The sequence below is a fragment of the Dromiciops gliroides genome, chromosome 1, assembly GCF_019393635.1.
Source record: "Dromiciops gliroides isolate mDroGli1 chromosome 1, mDroGli1.pri, whole genome shotgun sequence".
Taxonomy (NCBI): domain Eukaryota; kingdom Metazoa; phylum Chordata; class Mammalia; order Microbiotheria; family Microbiotheriidae; genus Dromiciops; species Dromiciops gliroides.
Genome location: NC_057861.1, coordinates 136,155,058 through 136,176,919, shown reverse-complemented (window position 1 = coordinate 136,176,919; position 21,862 = coordinate 136,155,058). Strand labels below are relative to the sequence as shown.

At 33.3% G+C, this 21,862-nt stretch overlaps 1 protein-coding gene across 42 annotated transcripts in view; it reads left to right on the top strand.

Moving 5' to 3' along the window:
- Positions 1-21,862, top strand: part of RIMS2 (regulating synaptic membrane exocytosis 2) — an 821,964-nt gene that overhangs the window by 460,272 nt on the left and 339,830 nt on the right. For 34 of the 42 annotated variants that reach the window (XM_043983450.1, XM_043983385.1, XM_043983377.1 and 31 more), the window contains one exon: positions 17,382-17,450. In XM_043983450.1, the coding sequence (XP_043839385.1) occupies positions 17,382-17,450 (69 nt within the window). Of the gene's footprint in view, positions 1-5,344; positions 5,372-17,381; positions 17,451-21,862 lie in introns of all 42 variants that reach the window. The other 8 variants (XM_043983649.1, XM_043983430.1, XM_043983357.1 and 5 more) reach the window with 1 other exon arrangement.

Below are 21,862 nucleotides of genomic sequence, written 5' to 3'. Positions count from 1 at the left end.
TGAGGCAGGAATCCAATTAGAAGGCTTTCATAATATTCCAGGCAAGAGTTGATGAGGGCCTGAACCAAGATGATGGTTATATGCTTAGAGAGAAGACATATTTGAGAGGTTTTGTAGAAATAGAAATGACAAGATTTGGTGACTGGATTTGTGGAGTAAGAGAGAATAAAGAGACTACAATGACACCCATGTTTGCAAACCTGAATGACTATGGTGCCCTTAATATCAACAGAGAAGTTATGAAGAGGGGTGGATTTCAAGAACAGATAATAAGTTCTTTTGAACATGTTGATTTTCAGATACCTCTAAGAATTTTTGTAAGGATGAAATGAAATATTTGTAAAGCATTTAACACAGTGCCTGGAACATGGCAGGCCCTTAATTAATGAATAATAATGCAAGGAATTTTTCTGGGTAAGATATTAAAGGATAGGATCAAGAGTCTATATAGAAATATTGGCTTGTGTAAAAGACACTGGAGTAAAAGAGAAAAGAGTAGGGAATGGTGTCAGAGAGGTAAAAGATGTGGAGAAGGGGAGAAGAGAAAGCTCGTGGCAGATGTCAATGATTATTTTTGGGTACAAAGTATGAATTAAGGTCTTGAGCTGAAAGGGTGGGATAGTAGGTGGTATTGGAAACCTAAGTAAAGAGGAGAAGTTTTGGAACTGCCATTGTGGTAAGTGGGATAGAAAATCAAGTAGGGAGTGGAAGAATTGCATTGCTGAAGTTAGAGTAAAATTTGAGATTTGATAACATAAATTTGTAGGGACTCAGTGAGCAGAGTTATGTGACTTCCTCCAGGAGTAAGAGTGAAGACACAGATGGTGGAGGTTGTCAGGGTTGAGGGTTGGTGAGGCATGTGTAGCCATAGGCCAAGGAATCAAGGTATTGGAGAGTAGAAGATAATGGAAGTTGAGTAAATTTAGGAACAAATTGGGAAGTTAGTGTATTTTAGTCAACATCAGTGCATGTTAGTTCAAATTCTATAGTATAGGGGAAGGAGTGGAGAGGGAAGGACGCAGATTTAGAAATGGATTCTCAGAAAGGAAGATAAATGTCCTAAGGTCTGACAATTAGATTTAAGGATATAGATTGGTTGATCAATTTGGATAGAGTGGACCTCAAAAGAGGAAAGTTGCTGGATGATGATAGGTAGGTAGATAGGTAACAAAGATTTATTAAATTATTACTATGTTCTAGGAACTGGTGTTAGAGGGAGAGTCTGGAATTGACAGTGAGAAACAAGTAGAGTTCCAACTCCTCCAACCAGGACCATTGAATATAGGGGTATTAGAGATATTAGACTAACATGGGAAAGAATGGTAAATGATGGAGTGCCACAAATGAACCAAGTGAGAATATCTTATGACTTATAGTATGACTGTCAGCTTATAAATTTATTAGATAATTGAAGACCAAAAATGGAGAAAATACAAGATATCAAAACAAATAAGTAAAACCCAATTGAAGCTAATTTTAAAGCAAGATGTTATTACTGAATTTAAAAGAAGTTATCAAAATTATTTTTTAATTGAAAATTCTTTGTCATTGTTTTAAACTCATTGTTAACTAATTTGTTAAATAATTGTTAATTATTTCATTTTTGTGTAGTAGTACATGTTTTTTAAACTTAGTTCATTATAAAAAATCACTTGTTTATAAAACCCTGAATCAAGACTAATATTTTTGGAGGATAGTCTCACTTGGACCATAACATGAGCTTATATGTGTGCATGCGTATATGCGTACATACATACATATATAAATATATAATTGAATAAAGTCTCATAAAAATCTGAATTTACAAAATTACTGGGTGATTGTGCTTTATAGTGTTTGGAAATTATATGGAAGGACGATTTAAAGAATTATTTTATTTCTAATTTTGTGACTTCCTCACTTTTCTATTTTATACAAACAATGTCAAGTTAAGTCACTAAGAGCACAAACTCACATGTGTGACTATAATTAAAAACAATGGGAAAAGTGCTGGATTTGAAGTCAGATTACCAGGGTTTGAATTATACCTCTGAAATTATTAGTGTGCCTTTGAGTTCCTCATCTATAAACATTTGCTAGCATTTATATATTGGTTTAAGGTTTGCAAAATGCCCTATAAATATTATCTCATTTGATCTTTATGATGATCCTGGGAGCTAGGTGCTATTATTATCCCTGTTTTACAGATGAGGAAACTAAGGCAGACAGATTAAGTAGCTCACCAACAGTTACACAGGTTGTAAGTCTTTGAAGGTAGGTTGGAACTAGGCCTTTCTGACTCCCAAGTCCAGTGATCTAACCAGTGTGCCACCTTGTTATAAAATGGGATGATTGGACTAATCCAACTGAGAAGTCCCATCCAGCTCTAAATCTTCATCATTTGATAGCCATCTTTTAACAGAAACTTTCAGTTTTTTCTTCTATAATATTTAACTAGAGTATATAATTAGAGTAGACTCTAAAATTTTAGTACTTCCTTTGGGTCATAAGTAGCAATTGTGTTTCTTAGCACAAGCACTACAAAATGAACTTGGAGCAAATACCATTAAAGATACCTTCAAAATGGACTTTATGCTCAAATTCACCTGGATAGAGTAGAACTTTGAGAGAGATCTTGAATTTTGCCATAAAAGGTCCTTTGGCAGGGGTAAGGGGAAGACCATGGGAAACTTCTACTTCAATGTGGGACAAAGACCATGGGACACTAATAATTCTCAGGGCTGTCAACCTAGTGACATAAAAGGCTGATGGAGGATGCTTAGGAACTTGACTAGGGTAAAACTAGTAGAATATGAAGAAGGAAATGGTGGAAGCAAATAATCTTATATCTTAATATTTTGTCTAATTATTCCCATTTAAATTTGTTGTTCAGCTCAATTGTTTCTATCCACTAAAGGACTACAGACACTAGCAGCACGTTCTAAATTTCAGTGCTCCATTGCAAAAGTTCAGTTACTTCACCCTAGTTATTCTGGCTTTGAGCTAGCACAGAGTAGATGCACTTTAGATATTACTGAACACATAAACAATTTATTTCAGATTATTTCCCTATGGAAAAATATTATTCAGTAGAAAGTTTTAATAGAGTAATCACAGTGATGTCTCAAAAATGGATAATGTGGAGCCTTTGGGACTATGCATACATAGAATTTATTTAATAACAATGATAACTTTCAAAAGCTATTTGTGGGCCTATGTAACAGAGTTTATATTTAGCCATTTTTTTCAAGTAGCACCTTTGAGTAGAAATAGTCACAGTGACTATGTACGAACAATTTCAGCCCATTTAATCCAGTTTCTTCAAGATATTAAATAGGTGCAAAAGAACACTTTTGTTGCTATTCTTTTAACATTCATAAATTTCTCTAAAGTGTTCTTTGAAAAAAGACTATAAATATTGTAGTTTTATTATTAGATGGCATTATGCGGTCTATTGCATGTAGATATACTGTTATACATTAGAACAATATTATGAGAGTGTTGGTTTGTTATTAATGTTTATTTTTGAAGGAATACAGTCAGCAGGTAAGTCATTTTCATTTTATATCATTCTTTGATTTGAATTTTGGGCATGTTACATTGGCCTGCTTTTTTATGTTGTTTATCAGGATACAAACATAAATAATATATTTTATTATACATGGATCAGTTATTAAATCCTTTAACAAAAAGGCATTTAACATGATACAGGGATGTCTAAAGATTATTTTATTGAAATACTGAGAAGTAATATTAATAAGAACCATTAAATATTCATTGTTTTGATATTTTGCTCATGAGAGATATCCTAGTATGTACAAGTCCTTTTGTGTAAAAAATATAAATTCATAAAACTATGCTAAAACAATCTATTTTAATCATATTTTGGAATCACCTCTGATACATAAAGGATTTTGTGACACTGAGCAAGCCACTTAATCTCTTGATTTCCTATGTAATTTTCTAACAGTATAAGTTTAAGAGAAGGTGCCAACCTGTATTGGTAAAGAGAGTTTCCTCACCTGGGAGTTACATATACTAAATGACATCCCAAGACCAATTTCATCCCTGTCCTCAACTTGGGGCCAAATCAAGTTGGGTTAATAATTGATAGTCAGTCACTCTCAACATTGATCATATACTTGTTTTAAAAACCAAAATTGACCAAATGTAGTGGCATTTTGTTTTATTAGATACAGTCATGAGCTATTTTTTAAATGATGATAAGTCCTAGATAAAATTTGTAAATAATTCAAAAATATTTATCTAGGTTATTTGTCCTAATGTGTTTACTTCTTTTCTTTAGGAATATAATTACTCACTCATTACCTTTGTTTGAGAAACTAGAAATAACTTCTTTTTGTTACTTCTTGTAGCTATAACCCTAATTGATATAATGACTTGATTTATATATGTGAGAAAGTGCTAAAGAAATTATTTCTTCATTATCTAAATAAAAATCAAAATAATAATCACTGATACCTACAAATAAAATTTATAGATCCTTTCATAATTTAAATTTGTTAATTTAAGATTTAATTAAACAATGAATTCTTAAAAGATAAATTACTATGTGAATTCCTTTATCAGTTGGGTTTGTGATAATAGCATCTTATGAAAACTGTTTGCTAAGCTGGATACTTCTGGAGTTGTGTTCAGTTCTCTCTAGCCATACTGGATAATACACTACTGTAATATCCTTGTGGCATGAAAGATAATTTGCTGCTCTAAGTGCCTGCAGCTAGACAGTCTATAAATACCAGTTGGTATTCATTCAGTTAATAAATATTTTACTTTATTTAAGACATTTCACTGCTATTTATATATAGTAAAACCTTATTAAATTGTGCTCCATTGATTTATTATTCAAAATAAATTTTACATGATTTAGGTGATTCTTATTGAATAAACATATGTAAATAAAGTATTATGTTGGAAAATGTCAAGACTTAAAGCTACATAAAATAGAGCTAAGTCTAAATTTAGTTACTTTCTCAAAGGATTCAAGGAATTATGAATCCTTTAATTTCTCTAATCATGTCAGAGTATATAATATAATATTAGTTAATGTACATGAATACATTTATATAACCATATTATTAACTTAAAATATTTAATTTATTAATTATTTGGAAGCAATACAATTTGCTTAAATATATCTTTCATTTGAACTCTTCATTAATATAGGTGGCACCTCTTACCATAGTTATTTTTTAATTAGTGAGGTTTTGCTATATTTTAAAATGGATATAATAAACTACATTCTCAGATAGTAAACAGAGACTAGTTTCTCACCATCCCTGTTACATGTAGAGATTTCATGTGTTTTTCCTGACATCACTTCATTTTAATATTTGTTTTCCAGATAAAGGCTTTTATTCATATAATTCAGGTAAATTTATAGCATGCCCCCTATGTTGACTGCATGTATACATACATATGCACAATTTAATTTGGCATTGCTGTTATTGTTCTTGTTTGGGCTATTAAGCATATGTTAAAATCCTAAACATTTCCATAGTTAGCTTCCTTTGTCTGCCTCTAGAACTTTTCTAGTAGCTTTATGTTTATATCTTCCTTATCCAGATATTGAAAGCCATTTTATGAATTCAGTGGCAAATTTCAGTGCGTTTGATGATATCTCTTGTCTTCTGACAGAAGTGAATTGTAATATAAGGTATTCAAATTCCTCAGATATATCAAATTTTTGTAGTCAGGGTATCTTTTTGTTGCAGAATGTAAATTTGGTATTTTATGAATTTCTCTATAAGGATGAAAAGATAGCAATATGAATTAAATGTAGTGTCTGAATTGAAATTTTATAAATAACATGATTTTAAGTTAGTGTGCTGTATTTTTTGAAGAAAAAATGGATTGATTTTCTTTTCTTTTCACTGTTATGGGGACTTTAAATATACCAAACTCCCACTTTACCACTCCCAAACACACTTTACACCAATTTAAAGCTAGTCTAAATAACATTCAGTAGTGCACTGGAGACTTTTCTAGATCATAAAACAACTTTGCTTTTGATAACTTTTTAAAGATATGTATGGCTTAATTATTTTTAGTTATGCTTAATGAATGTTACATTTTATTTCAGAGGTGCACAGCTAGAAAAGTAATTAAGTGAAAAAGCCTCAGGGGTAGATAGTTGTCAAAAGTTGATTTATAACTCTCAAGACAGCAAGAAGCAAATAATAGTATCAGGTAGACAAAACAAGACTGCTTTAAGTTAGGAACAAAGCAGCATATTTTCTTTCAGTGACTTCATCTGTTTTTGTGGCTTTAATGATCATTTTATGGACTTTATTCCTACATATATGTATCCAGCCTAGTCTCTCTCCTGTGTTTGTTTCCTGCTTCACTATTTGCCTGTTGTAAACTGGTTATCCTATAGGCATATCAACTCAAAATGTCCAAAAATTGAACTCACTATATTTTCCTCCAAAAACATCCCAGTTCTTGAATGTTCCTATTTCTATTAGCATCACTATTCTTCTCATTACCCATATTTGCTACCTTGGAATCAATCTTAATGTCTTATTCGTCTTTTGTCTGGATGTGTAATCTGTTGCTAAGTCTTGATTCTATTCTAATGGCATCTTTCATATCTTACCCTTTCTTGATACTCAAAATGCTATCACCCTCATTTTGGCCCTCAAAAGCCCCTTCAGACGATTTCAACAGTCTTTTAATTGGTCTCATTTCCTCAAGTCTTTCTCCTAACCAGTCCATGCTCATCAGATCTACAGAAGTGATTTTATTAAAGTACAGGTTTATGTCATTCTACTCAATAAAAATGGGTGACTTATTATTTCTAGGGTTAAATACATGCTCCTCTATTTGACATTTGTAGCTCTTCATAATCTGGTTCCAACCTTCCTTTTCAACCTTATTATTACTTTTCACACTCTTCCATCTACTCAAATTGTCATCCTTGTTATTCCTCATATATGACACTCCATCTCCCTTTCTTGTATTTTTCTGCTGGCTGTCTTCTATGCCTGGAATACACTCCCTTAACATTTTAGCCTCCCAAAATCCCTAGTTTACTTCCAAAGTAAGCACCAGCCCTTACCAGATTCTCCCAGATGCTAGTGTCTTCCCCTCAAAATTACTTTGTATTTCATGGGATTTTATAGATTTAGAGATAGAAAGGGCTTTAGAAGTCCATCTAGTCCAATCTCATTTTATAGATGAAGAACTGAGGACCAAAGAAGTTAAATTAAGTATTAGTCACATAACTAGAAAGCAAGGAAGGTAGTATTTAAACCCAGGTATTCCTAACTTGAAGTCCAGTGCTTTATTCATTTTACTGTAACACTACCTTTATGTTTTATTAGGTATGTACATGTACGTGTACATGCTGGTTTTGCAGTAGTCTTCCTTGAGGTTACTGGGGAATATCTTAGTTTTGGTTCCTGGAAAGCTCATAGAAAATATCACTCGCTTGCTGGATCTGCTGACAGGATGCCTAAAAATTTGAATAACATAACTGAAAAGAAAAAAAAATAAGCATCTAAGGAAGACTGCACACTAATAACAGATTCACCTTCCTAAAGTAGAGATTTTAAAAAGCCTTTTCAGGAATACTTAGAAGACACTGCCAATTAGCAACATTCTGTGGCAATTTAAGGTAGACAAGTAACATCTTTCATGGGAAAAGAGAGGGGTATAGAGAAAATCAGAGAAGGGAAAACAAGGGCCTTCTGGGGAAATATTTGACATTCAGCTGGCAGAATGTGTCATCAGAGTGAGATAATATTCCCTGCTAAATAGGAGGAGAGAAGAGGAAGTGACTAAATACTCTTACAATTGTTAATGAAGTCTGTTCCATTTAAGACAGTAAGGTTAAGGTAACTATTTAGGCAAAGCTGCAGGCGTTTCTTATCCAAGGACAATAGTTTTATAACACTGGTTGAGAGCCGCTGCTTTCCTGTGTCCTCATACAGTTTGTCATATTTTACGTCAACATCAAGGATAGAGATAATTATTATTGTCCTTGTATTTCTAGCACCTGGGACATTGCCCAACACATATGCACCTAATAAATACTTGATGCACCTAATAAATTTCTTGAATTATTGTTAGTTCAAGTTGCCCATACTTCTCTGACTTCTTTATCATCCTCATTTCTTATGCCAAAGTAAAATTCCATAATCTTTCATGGAATTCATATATTCTATGATATTTTATAAGACTAAACTTTGCTATTCAGAAATGTAAATTCATTCTATTAGTAAGACAGTTCAGACAGGTTGTATAGAATTTCAATTTTTGGAGCTTTCCATAATGCTTATAGGAGAAGAATCAATAAAAATGAAGGTCATCAAAGATAAAAAATTTAACCCTTTTCCTGTGGGGTCATTAATGTGACTTTCATAATTCTCACTTTTTTTTTCTAGTGAAGAAGCCGCTTTTTCTTATGACTTATCAAATGACATTCTTTGGGTTAAAGGTCTAAGAGAAAGTAAACAAGATTTTCTACATTTTCTGTTTTTATATTTTCTTTCTTTTTTCCTTACTAGAAAATAATTTTAATTATAGATTTTTAACCTGTTAATTTTTTTCTGTCATCAAATAAAAATCTATCATCTCTTGGTAGCACTGCATGAGCATGTTAGAGTTGATTTATCCTACCTTTCTAGATCACATATACTGGTTAGCATAATACTTCCTTCATTTACCCGAAGTAGAACTTTACCAGAATAACAAATATAGATTGTTTGTTATTCTAGTGAAGTTCTAGTTTAGATAAATAAAGAAAGAATAATAGTAAATAAATAAGAATATATTGCTTATGTAGGAGAAACATCAAGTGACTAATATTTAGTTGATAATCAGACAATTGGCTTACCACACTAATCTTTTGAATGACATTTTAATTTTGAAAGTGTTTTCATGAAACACCTCAAAGATGGTTTTTTGTTTTGTTTTGTTTTGTTTGTGTTTTTTTGGTGAGGCAATTGGGGTTAAGTGACACACAGCTAGTAAGTGTCAAGTGCCTGAGGGCGGATTTGAACTCAAGTCCTCCGGACTCCAGGGCCAGTGCTCTATCCACTGTATCACCTAGCTGCCCCCCAAGATGTTTTTAAAATGGAAGGAATAGGTAAAATTGTGGTGTATTAGACATGAGAGTAACCTTGATAATCAGGAAGATCTGATTTCAATTTCTACCCCTGACATATATTCCCTGTGTGACCCTGGCAAGTCATTTAACCTCTTTAGGCAACTTTCTAAGACTACATATTATGGAACAGTTACTTATTTGAATTGATAGAAGTAGCTTTCTATACTGAAAGTTTACCACATGATGAAATCACAGGTATAGACCAAAAAACAATCCCCAAAAAACACAAAAAAGAGGAGAAAGGCAGAATTGATAGGAATTTATGAAATATTCTAAAAGCTTCTATTAAAATGTATATCATAGATGTTAAAATAGGCAAATTATTATAATTATCTTTTAACCTAATTATACTTTGCCCTTTTTACTTTATTTTATATCAAAGAAAAATTTGTTCATTTTAAAAATATTTCTGGACCATACCAACACCATAGCAGTGTTATTAATAAGTTTTCCAGAAGTATTTTAATGACATGTTTTTAGTCAAATAAAGTTTTCAAGTTTAAGCAATCATTTTTAAACTTTCTGATCTATTAGGGGTATGTGAAAGTATTCCCTATGACCCTGGTAAATACATGATTTCTTAATGAGCCGCAAATCTATGCTTAGTAGTGAGGTTGAAGCCAGAGAGCTGACTTCTGAGTCTTTTGAGTTTCACTAGGAATGTAAAAGGGAATATATGTTGTTTGTTTTTTTTTTTAATTCTCAGTAATTACATTGTAGGGAAGGAAAAAAAAACCTTTATATTACCAAAATTCTGAATTTTCTTTAGAAAATATGTGGATAGCAGTCAAATCTTTAAAAGATGCTAAGTATAAGTGGGATGGGGATTAAGAAATGTCAGAAAGAAATGTTCTGTTTTCTGCCACAGGGAAATAGCCCTAAAACAGAGCAATACATATGGACATATGTAAACATATGAATACACACATATTTTAAATATACGATGCAGGTTTTCTCTGAGACTATTTTGGTTCTAACTCATGGGTATCAGGTTGTGAGTGCTGGTCCCTTTTATTCCTTTGTACCTGCTTGACAGGTAGAAGGCATCAAGGGGGAAGAAATATATACCTGGAGGAAGGGAAAGTAGTCTAGGAAGAATAATTAGCAAAGCTAGCTCAGCCAGAGTCTAAGAAGCAAGTATGAAATCTTAATGGGTAAGCTCTTGATTGGCATTATTAAAAGCTAGACACCATGAATAAATAATGGTGATAGCTGACCTACACGTACGTACACACACACACACACACACACACACACATCTTTAAGGTTTGTAAAGTAATTTACATATACATACACTTTATAATCTCCTTTAAGCCTTGCAATAGTCCTGTGAGTTAGGTAGTATCATCACTCCCATTTTACAGTTAGAAAAATGAGGCTGAAAGAGTTTAAATAATTTATTTAATGTCATATAGAGCATAAGTATTGGAGTTAGCATTGAACCTGGATCTTTCTAACTATATGTCCAGCATTTTATGAAGTAGGCAAGAGATCATACTCAATGAAAATTTAGTGGAAGTGATGTAACTAATGTACCAGAGCAAAGCTATATATAGTCTTGTGGGACAAAATTGTAGGTCACAGGAAAATAAAACAAAAAAATATAAAGGTATAGATGTCAACACTTTGATTGATGGGTAAGAATCCTATGGAGAGAGGCAATTAGGTGGCACAGTGGATAGAGCACTGGCCCTGGAGGCAGGAGGACCTGAGTTCAAATCCAGCTTCAGACACTTAACACTTACTAGCTGTGTGATCCTGGGCAAGTCACTTAACCTCAATTGCCTCCCTCCCCCCCATAAAAAAGAATCCTATGGAGAAAACTTATTGTGGAGGAGGGGCAGTGGTTCTGCCCCTCCTCCTTCATATCTTGACAGGAGGCAACAAATATTAATTAATACTCAACCAAATATTTCTTATTTTCACAAATTAGCTACAAATTTCAGCTACAACATGCAACAGTAGTTCTTTCAAATATATTCTCATACTGAAAAGGCCTCTATACTCTCAATCATCTGTTCATTCTGAATATACATCCACGATTAAATAGATTGTTCATCTAATTAATGTGGGTACTCCCTCAAAGAGTGTTTTTCTTGACTATTTCTTACATAAATCCTACATATGTTGTGCTACCCCAGTGTTATTGGGCTTTCCTCTAGAGCTATTGCTGTACATGGAGCAAACACATCATGTAAGTATCATCGGAAGAATATTGGTGTTAAAAAGATGAGACTGTTGAGAGAGCACCTTGGAGTCATTAAAAGCAAAGTACAATTTCCCAAAGGCAATACTGCCATCTTCCTTCTAGTCAATGGCTAGGCCTATGTGTGACCAATAAATATGTACTGATTGTTGGGCTAATTCTATGAATTATCTCGCTAGTCACATAACTTAGTTTAACCAGTAGACAGTCTTTACTCTCCCTCCCCTTAGGTTTTTTTTCCTCTCTAGATGGTTAGACTGAACATTTTTATTTCATTATGTATCTCATTTAGCAGGTTCTCATGTGTTTTGGGACCTTGATACAACAAACACATTTCCATCAGCAAATAGTAGCATTTCGAATATCCTACCCTTTATAGAGAATACTTTTCCCATTTGAATTACACACTGAATATTTAACTAACACAAAAGGCAAAAAAACTTTGGTGAACTTATGTCTTCCTATTTTAGGATTCACTTGATATTTGATCATGAAAAGAATATTAAATTAATTTCTGTTATTCTATCATTCAGGAAATAGTGCATAATTTAAAAATAGGAGTTAAGGTGATCTTTTGCTATACAAAATTAAAAGCTTTTTATGGAATTTAGACAAGTACAATGAAATTCTTATTTTATTTGATTTTCAATCAATTCAAATAATGAAAATTATTCATTTTTAATTAAGGTTGTTTTCTAATAATTATTATTTTTTTATTTTTCATATAACAAGCAACTTTAAAGTGGCTATTATATAAAGAGTTTTATACCAGGCACTGGGAATAGAAACTAAGCTTAGATTTTAAAAAGCAGCCTTTTTCTCAGTCTCAGCTTACACACTATTAGGAGAATGAGAGAAATACTGGCTATTGTAATATGCACAATTAAATGGTAAATATATTAGAGAGTTGAAAAGCAAAGTGCTGTTTTGGTTTAAGTAGGGTTGTTATTGATTGATATTATCAATTGGGCCATAAAAGATTTACACGTTCTATAAAACATTTATCAAATACCTACCCAGTGAAAGGCTATGGGGCTATGGAATCAGAAAAAAAGATGAAAATGGTTCTCCACTACTTGGAGCACACAGCTTCAAGAAAAGCTTTTGATATGAGGTAGAACATCAGAGCTGAGCCTTAAAAGAGAACTAAGGATTCCAAGAGGTTTGCCTCACTGTCAAGTGATGTGGAACTGCATTCCAAACAGGGAATTGCTTGTGTGAGAATATGGGAAATGAGATGGGAAGTGTAATGTGCAAAGTGAAGAACAACTAAAGGGTGTGTTTAGCTGGAATTTTGAGTATACAATCGGTAATGCAAAATAATTCTGGGAGTCAAGTTGTGGAAGGCCAGGCTTAGGACTTTGTCTCAGTGGTTGCAAGAAGCCATTGAAAATTTTGAGTATCAGGGAGACATAGAATATATAGGATTTCAGCAGACATAGAAGAGGAGAAAGAATATTTGAGGTATAAAGAATAGCATGAGAACAGTAATGGGGGCAAGAGAATGCTATTGATATTTGGGAAAGAGAGTATATTTTGACTAGAATAAAGCATATGGAAATGAGTAATGTGAGATAAGTTTAGAAAAGTAGTCAAAAAAGGAAAAAAAGGAAAATATTCTCATACCAGACGATGGAAATCCTTGAAATCCAAGGAGAGATATTTTTACTTTATGTTATAGTAAAAAGAGTGGCTCTGAAGAGTCTTGTATTGAAGTAACATAGCCATATTTATTCATAAGAAAAAATCATAATAGTATGGAAGGCAGATTCAAGGGGGTGGAGAGGGGCAATACAGAAAGATGTATCAAAAGCCTATTAGAATTGTTCTGGTAAGTGGTAAAGCAAGCCTATACCATGGTAGTAGGAGTAGGAATAGAGAAGAAGGGCCTGAGGTGGAATTCACAGGACTTACTATTTGCTTGTATATGAGAAGTAAAGAGTTAAAGAGTACCCAAGGATGAATATGAGAGACGATGTAAGTTTCAGTGCCACAGACTGAAATTGTGAGGTAAGGAGGAACAGGTTTAGAGGAAATTACAGTAAGCTCATGCGTAGATCTGTTGAATTTGAGCTGTTGGAGAAAACCAAGAATTTTCTTGAAGGCAGGTACCTAAAGATGTGGTTCTGTAATTTAAGAAAAAGTGGCCAGGGCTATAAATTAAAATCTGAGAGTCATCTGAATAAAGAAATATTGATTGAAGTAATGAAATTAAATTAGATTGTTAATGAAGAGAGTACAGAGAACAAAGAGAAAAGAACCAATAACTAGATTCTTGAGGAATAAACATTAAGGTGTTTGTTAAAGAATGAGCAGCCATGAAAGGAGAAAGAAGTGAATAACCAGAAGAATATAATGATGAAGAACTCAGGAAACAAGAGTTATAGGGAATGACCAACATAGGAACAATTGAAAGGAGGTCAGCATTATGGAAAAAGGACCATAGCTTTTGTTGATTAGGCAATCATTAGGACCTTTGAGAGAGAGAGCAATTTCAGTAGATTTGTGGAGACAGAATGAGTAGTGACAATGATGATGATTCCTTTGGATACAGAACAATTAATTAAGAAGGCTAACTGTGCAGGGGAAAGAGAAGGATGAGGTGGTAGATACGGTGAAGAGGTTAAAGGAAAGATTTTTTCTGATTGGTGATATCTAAACATACTTGTTTTTACAAAGAGAAAAGGGGACATGTCATTAAAGAGGGAAAGATTGAATGTATATGTATGATAGAGGGGATTACTGTTGGACCAGATACAAAAGGAGCTGGGATGAAATGGGATTCAGGAAATAGGTAGATTAACTATAATGAGTATATTTCTGTTACCATAGAGAAGAAGGGAAAACTATGTGATGGGACTGAGAAGTGTGAAAAATTGAGGAGTGTGTGTGTGTGTGTGTGTATGTATGTGTATGTGTGCATACATGTGTGTATGTGTGAGAGAGAGACAGACAGAGTCAGAGAGACAGAGAGAGAGAGAATTATAGAACTTGTTTCAAGTGACCTCAGTCTTCTCTTTTTCTTTTTTTTAGTGAGGTAGTTGGGGTTAAGTGACTTGCCCAGGGTCACACAGCTAGTAAGTGTTAAATGTCTGAGGCCAGATTTGAAATCAGGTACTCCTGACTCCAGGGCCAGTGCTCTATCCACTGTGCCACCTAGCCGCCCCTTCAGTCTTCTCTTAAACAGGGGTAAATTGTTATATGTGGTACTTGCATCCTATTGAGGAGAGAAAAGTAAAGATTCATAAGAGATTCTGTGGTGAATGAAATAGAAAGTCAGCAATGAATAAATTGACTATTAAGCAGAAGCAAGGACCAAATTTATGTAACATAAATTTGCAATTGGTTATGGTGGCTCAGTTTTGTGACTTTTGTCAGTAATATTTAGGAGCCTGAAAAGGAAGCAATAAGAAATCTGCCCAGAGATGAAGATTTGAAGATCAAGAATGGCAGAATATCAGGAGGGCAAAGATTTTCATGGTGATAGCTAGTAAAACATTAACATGTCAGACCGTGGAGTTCCATGAGCATGGAGGTACATGAGCCATCACTGGAGAGCTAGAATGAGTGAATAAGTCAAGAGACCAGTGGTCACAGTAAGGGTGAAAGGTAATTCTAGTGTGAGAGAATGGAAGAAATGGAAAGATCATAAGATCTTAGACCTAGAGAGTAACTTAGAAGTCATCTTGTCTAAATCCTTTATTTTATATAGGAGGAAACAGTACATGCGAAATGATTTGACCAAGATTACATAGTTAATAAGTGATAGAAAAAATTCAAGCCTATATTCACTTACTCTGAATCTAGCATTCTTTCTTTTGATAAGAGGTTATGGTTCAGTTATACGCTCTGAATTCTAGAAATAGTAGAATTCCTAGAGATGATAAAGTATGGGGTTTGGTAATGCCATGTGTAACTTAAGGAGAAGGAAGGTTTTGGAGATGAGCAATTAAGGAGCTGCAAGGTCTAGTTTGTAGAGTGGACTTGGCTGTGGCAGAGAATGAAGTGATGAAACAGGGAGTGTCAGGTCCTGAAATAACTGAGAATTTTGAAAGATTGTTAGTAGATAACAATAATTTGGAATGGGGCAAGGTTACTATCTAGAGTGGACTGAAAGAAAATCATTAAACACTGTTGGTAGAGTAATGATTTTGAAGAAACAGCAGATAGTAAAGGGTATGCCAACCCGTTCTCCTTACCCTTTGGATTAGGGGGAGTAAGAAGAGTGGCTTCTAGGGGAGAAGTTTGCAGGAGATATAGTGTACTCAAAGGATAATAAGATTTCATTAAAGCAAGGATGTTGATTGACAAATTAAATCAGTTAGGGTTTTGTTTTGTCTTTTTTGACTAGACTCTTATCAGTATTTTAGTGGATTCCCTGGTACCATTTAAACATTTTAAACATTGTTTAATGTGGTAACATCATGTCAACCCATTGCTAAGTACTATGGCATAATGTTGAAGTTCTGTAAATAACATAATACTGTAGAAGGTGAATTGGTATTTGGATTCAAGAGCTATGATTAAATCCAGGCTTTGCAGCTTACTACCTAGGTGACTTTGAGCAAATCACTTCATCTCTCTGGACCTCCACTTTGTCATCTGGAAAATGGAGTGTTTGGGCTAGGGCTAGATGTCCTCTAAAATCCATTCCTTTGATCCTACGAACCCTATATTTGGTATCAGGCACTGAATGATAAAAGGGAAAATAGTATTTACATAATCAGGTAAACCCATGTTTTACAATACACTTATTTTTCAGACACTAAGAATAAATGGAAATATGAATGCAAAAGCAGTTTAATCTAGTAACTCCTTACATATCTATTTGATTTACATTTTAGAATCAAGTTTGTAGGCAGTCTGCTTTATTCACCTAAGCTCCAGTTGTTTCATTTAGGTGCTATGCTTGTTAGAATAGCCATTAATAAATTTTAAAACCATTTTTCCAAAGTTCTTTTTCTAAGGGAAAATTATACATTTGATGCTTTTAAGCCTTAATAATGGTTACTTTTTTGCCTTTGTACACCATTTAGGAAATGGTATCTATTTAGTGCAACTCATCATTTAAATTCTGACAAATAGAGAATTTTTTTTAAAAAATAGGTTTAGTTTGTAAGTTATTCATGGCTTCTTCTTTTTGTTTCTTCTGATGCTTACAAACTTTGAGCCTTATAATATCCCATTATTATTTCTTTCAGTGAGGAGAATAGGTGAATGGAGAAGAAATAAAATAGAGATAAAAGTCAAATGTTACCTTTTACCATGTCTTATGCAGGTAGAGGAGAAAAATAGAGGGAAACTACCTTGTAAAAGGAAGATTTTGTATGTCTAAGTATTAGAGACCACTTGCCTCTACTATACTGTTCCTCTATTAAGATACACAATAAAGAGTTGGCTATATAGAACTGATAATTTGTGTATCATACATGTTTATCATGAATATACAAATTTAAACATAAAAAATATAGCAATAGTTTTTTTGGTGTTTACTTTGTCTGTGAGAGGCAGTGTGATGGATAAAAGTGTCCAGGAACACATTCATTCAAGTCCTGCACGTGACACGTGTCAGCTGGTCATGGACAAGTCACTTGATTTCTCAATACCCCCCACATCTCTCATATTAAAAAGAATATGTTGCTGATTTGCATTGGTGAAAGGAGTTTCTACCTAGGTAGTTCTTTATTTAGGTCTCAACAGATAAGGAGGAGTGGAGGAAGGGAAAGAAGTGAAAAATTGATTACATGGAGGTTTCATTTAAAAATAGTCAAATTTAGCCTTTGCCTAATTTAATGGATGTTCAACTATAAATTACAGGTTATGTAATTTTGAATCATACATTTTGAATCATAATATTTTTAAATTGAGCAATAGTTATGTTATTTGCCATCTTCCCCCAAATTTGTGAGAACATCAGTCTCTGCAACTTCACAATGGTTTTCTTGTATATTTTTTCATACACAAATACACACAACTCATATTGTTTTCATTTTGTATTTGAAATGTTGTAAAGGAAAAAAATTAATATAAATGAACAATTTGTACTTTTTCTCTTCCTTACAGGATCTAAGCGAATAAGTGACAGCGAAGTCTCTGACTATGACTGTGATGATGGAATTGGTGTAGTATCAGGTAAAAAATTTTAATATATTATGTTATAAGCCAAAATTTGTATAAATCACTATTGACTTCTAAATACTGGTGAGGAAAATTAAAATGATATTTACTGAATAGTTCATAAACAATTCATTGTATAATATATAGAAATTTAAAAAACATTATTCTGTTTCTCTAGGAAACTACAACAATAGGGCATCAAGGAATTTCAGAAGTGAAATCAGTTAAACAAAAATCTTCTCATCATTCCAAGTGATTTTATTCTTCCCCATAAAAATTTCAATTGCCTCTATGAACATTTTCAACCCAAATTCAAAAAGCACATTTAGATATGTGTATGCTTATCTGCAAGTGTCCACATTCTTTGTGCTCAAAATTCAGAGTATTATGTAGAACTGTTTATATCCATTAATACTGTTGAATTCAAGGTCAACAAAATGATAAAATCTCTCTTCAGACACATGCTAGTTATGATGCATTATCATTATTATTATTTTATTATTTGCTTGTTGAGGCACCAGAACTTAACCCTGTTCTGCTTAACATTTTTATCAGTGACTTAGATTCTTAGATACCATAAAAGCGGAAAGGAAAGCTAAGACATTAGATGACAGAGACAGGATTAAAAACAAAACAAACAAACAAAAAAACCTTATGTAGGCTAAACCGAAAGAACAAATTTGCTAAGTTTAAATTTAGGGGGAAAAAGTATAGTGTCTTATATTTGATTTTTAAAAATTAACTTCATAAATATAAAGTGGATAGGAATGGCTAGACATTATCTTTTGTGGCAAATAGTGTGCAGTAGCAGATAGACTATTGAATTTGGAGTCTGGAGAACCTGGGTTCAAATTTTGCCTATATTATTTTTCTATATGAACATGGGTAAGATACTTAACATCTAAGAATCTTTCTCTATTTCTTTATCTGTAAAATGGTTTTGTTTTACCTATGTGTAAGAGTGAAAATAAGGCTCAAATGAGGTAATGTGTGCAAAAAAGGACTCTGTAAACTCAGCATTGCAATATTAATGCCATATTTTGGTGGATTAAAATTTAATATAAATCACCATTGTGAAATAAAGGCGAACAAAGCTATTCTGACATTTGGCTATATTAAGGAAACCTAGTATCCAGAGCATTTATGGTTATAGTTATGCTGGATTCTATGCAATGGACTACATTCAGAAAATTGTACATGTGTGTATGTATACATGTGTATACACACACATAAAAACACACATGAATAGGTTTAGGCAGTTAGGTAAAATTTATAAATGTATTTTGATATTTTAAGGATCCACAATTCCATGAGTGTGAGTAGTCAGTCATTCCACCAAGGCAGATCACAACCCCTTCCTTTTTTTTATTTATTCTTCATGAGTTGTGGTACTTGAAGAATTTACTGCATGGTAAGCAGCCTTGCTAGATTTACCTGCAATAGTCCTAAAATGAAAGATATAACATTCTGTTGTTCACATTTACTCAGATGTTTCCAGTCCTCTTGTGCTCTACTGGTATAGTTTTCAAGAACTTGGGGTGACAGAACTTTTAGCAAGATGGATGTCACTAGTTATTTCTATTGCCATCTCCCCTTCTATCATCCCCTCAAAACAGCAATGTCTCAAATAAAGCAAAACAATAAAAACAATCTAAAGGAAAGTAAAACTTGTGGAAAATATTTAAAAACATAGCAGAGAGAAAGGAAGTTGAAATGTTCTTGGTCATACCACACCTAGACTGTTGTTTTCAGTTCGTGGGGGGGGGGGGGTGAGTGGGAGAAGGACGTTGCTAATTTGGAGACTCACCAGGAGTTAATGTAAACAAATTGATCAAGGGCTTAGAGACCATTCTGTTTGAAGATGGATTGAAGAAAACTGAGATTTTTCAACTGGAGAATATACTACTCAAAAGGGAACATTATTAACTGTCTTTTGTCCATCAAATGTCATAGTGTAACTCTTTCTGCTTACACTCCTGATTCCATCTTTTATGTTTTCTGAAATCATTCCTTTTCTAGAAGGATTTCCTTTTCTTCTTTTTTAGAAGTAGAGAATTGGGATTCTATACTTCTAAAATCTGTAATACTACTTATATAAGTCCAATAGTGGAAAAACAATGGTTATTTTCCTTCTCCCTTATTCCTAACATCTTATTCTGCTTTTCTCCCTCTACCGTGTATTCATTCCATAAGGCTGAAATATATACACCATCATGACCTTATGCTTAAATTCTACCTGTTATAACAAATATATCTATTTACTCCAGAAGAGTTCTTAAAAGTGCTGCCCATTTTCTCTACCAAATTTCTTAGATACCAGGGTTCTTTTTACCTTGGAATCTTTTCATCAGTGAATAATAGAATACTTGCTGAACCGAATCTTACTGAATAAATAGACAATTTACAAGTATTTAATGCAAAGCAGAAATTACATAAAACTTTGGGTATATTTCTAGCTCAGTAATAAACATATACATTGGTCAAATATTTATGTGTATAGGTTAAGAACATAATTTACAAATCACTTAACATACACAAGACATACAAAGCATTCCTGAAAAAAAAAAAAGTGGTTGCTAAATGGTACCTATCCTGGGTCTAAACGGACTTCCCAGTCATCTACCGGAAAAAAGGTTAATAACTGTATAGGAAGGACAACAGAGGAGAGAAATGAGAGTAGCAAGCTCTGTAAGAATGTGAGAAGATACGAGAAAACATGAGAAAAACCCAGAGAAGGTCATATTTAAGTTCTGCCCAGTTTTTCCATTCTAGTTAGTTTATATGGTAGAATATCTTTCCCCATTGTTCTATCCTTTTAAGGATTAGAAAATACATTGTTCTTTCTGCATTAAGCACTATGCCAGACATGAAGGCTAGTAGAAGTGTCTCTCTCTCTTTTAAGAGAGAGAAAGGGTTTCTACCAGGCTAATAAAAACAAGTTGCTTCTTCACACCTGTCATCATTTATGGCTTCCTTTTCTGAGATACATAGTTTTATTTATTTTGGACCTATTTTGTTTCCCCTTTCCTGGATATTTTTTTAGCTTCTCTCCAGCTGTTTTCTCAATTTTCTTTCTACTTTTCTGATCATTCATCATCCTCTCCTCCCTCCTAAGAGATGTTGGTATCCACAAAAGTAAGTTTTCTTTTTTCCACAAAGGTTCTGTTCTGAGGCTTCTTATCTTTATTATCATTGTTATTATCAATAATAAGAGATATCATTTATTTAGCATTTTAAGGTTTGTGTAGGGCTTTACATATGTTAACTCATGTGAACTTTATATTTTCTTCCTTGGTAATCTAATCAATTTCCAAAAGTTAATTTATTTTCTTCTATATACCTATGACTTCCAGATCTTTTTATCCAGTCTTGATATATCTATTGGCTTCCAGTAATATAGTACCATCTGCTTGCTTGACATCTCCACCACGGTATCTTACAGATTTTGAAAGTCAGAATTTTCAAAATAGAATTCGTTATATCTTCCATCAAACTAATCAATACTTCAAATTTCTCTATTTCTGTTGATGTTACCACAATCATTCTGGTCACCTAGTTGTGCAACTTCTCATTTTTGCCTCTTTCCTCTATCTCAACATTATTCTACTCCCAGAACATCTCTTCTGTCTTTGCTCATTCCATTTGTATAATCTATATCTTAATTTATTATCTTATCACTTCTTACCTGAAATATTGTGATAGATTCTTCTTTTTTTTTTTTTTTTTTTTTTTTTTTTTTAGTGAGGCAGTTGGGGTTAAGTGACTTGCCCAGGGTCACACAGCTAGTAAATATTAAGTGTCTGAGGCCGGATTTGAACTCAGGTACTCCTGACTCCAGGGCCGGTGCTCTATCCACTGCGCCATCTAGCTGCCCCGTGATAGATTCTTAATTGGTCTCTTTGCCTTTCTCATCTCGTTTATCTTTCACAAAACTGACAACTGATAATCTTAAAACACATCTTTGTCCATATCATGTCCAGTAAGGAATCTTTCTTTGCTTCCTCCCTGTTGTTTCTAGGGTGAAATGTAAAATAATCAGCTACCAAATTAAAACCCTTCACAATCTATATATCATTTATCTTTCCTTTTTCTGCACTTCATTCCAGTCAAACTGTTCTGCTAGTTATCCATACAAGAAATTCCTTTTCCCATTCTGTGCCTTTGCACAACAGGTCTCCTATGTCTTGAATATACATATATACACACTTCTCACTTCTGTTTTGTGGAATGTACTGCTCAGATGCCTGAGCTTTTACTAGTTCCTCTCTTTTTCCCTGTTATTAGCACCTCTCCTTTAAATAATTTTATATTTCTTCATAAATACTTTCTAGTTACTTATTTGAACACATCTTGTATATGCCCAATAGAATGTAAGGCACATAGGAAGGGACTATTTTGTTTTTCTTTTCCTTTTAATCCCCAGAATA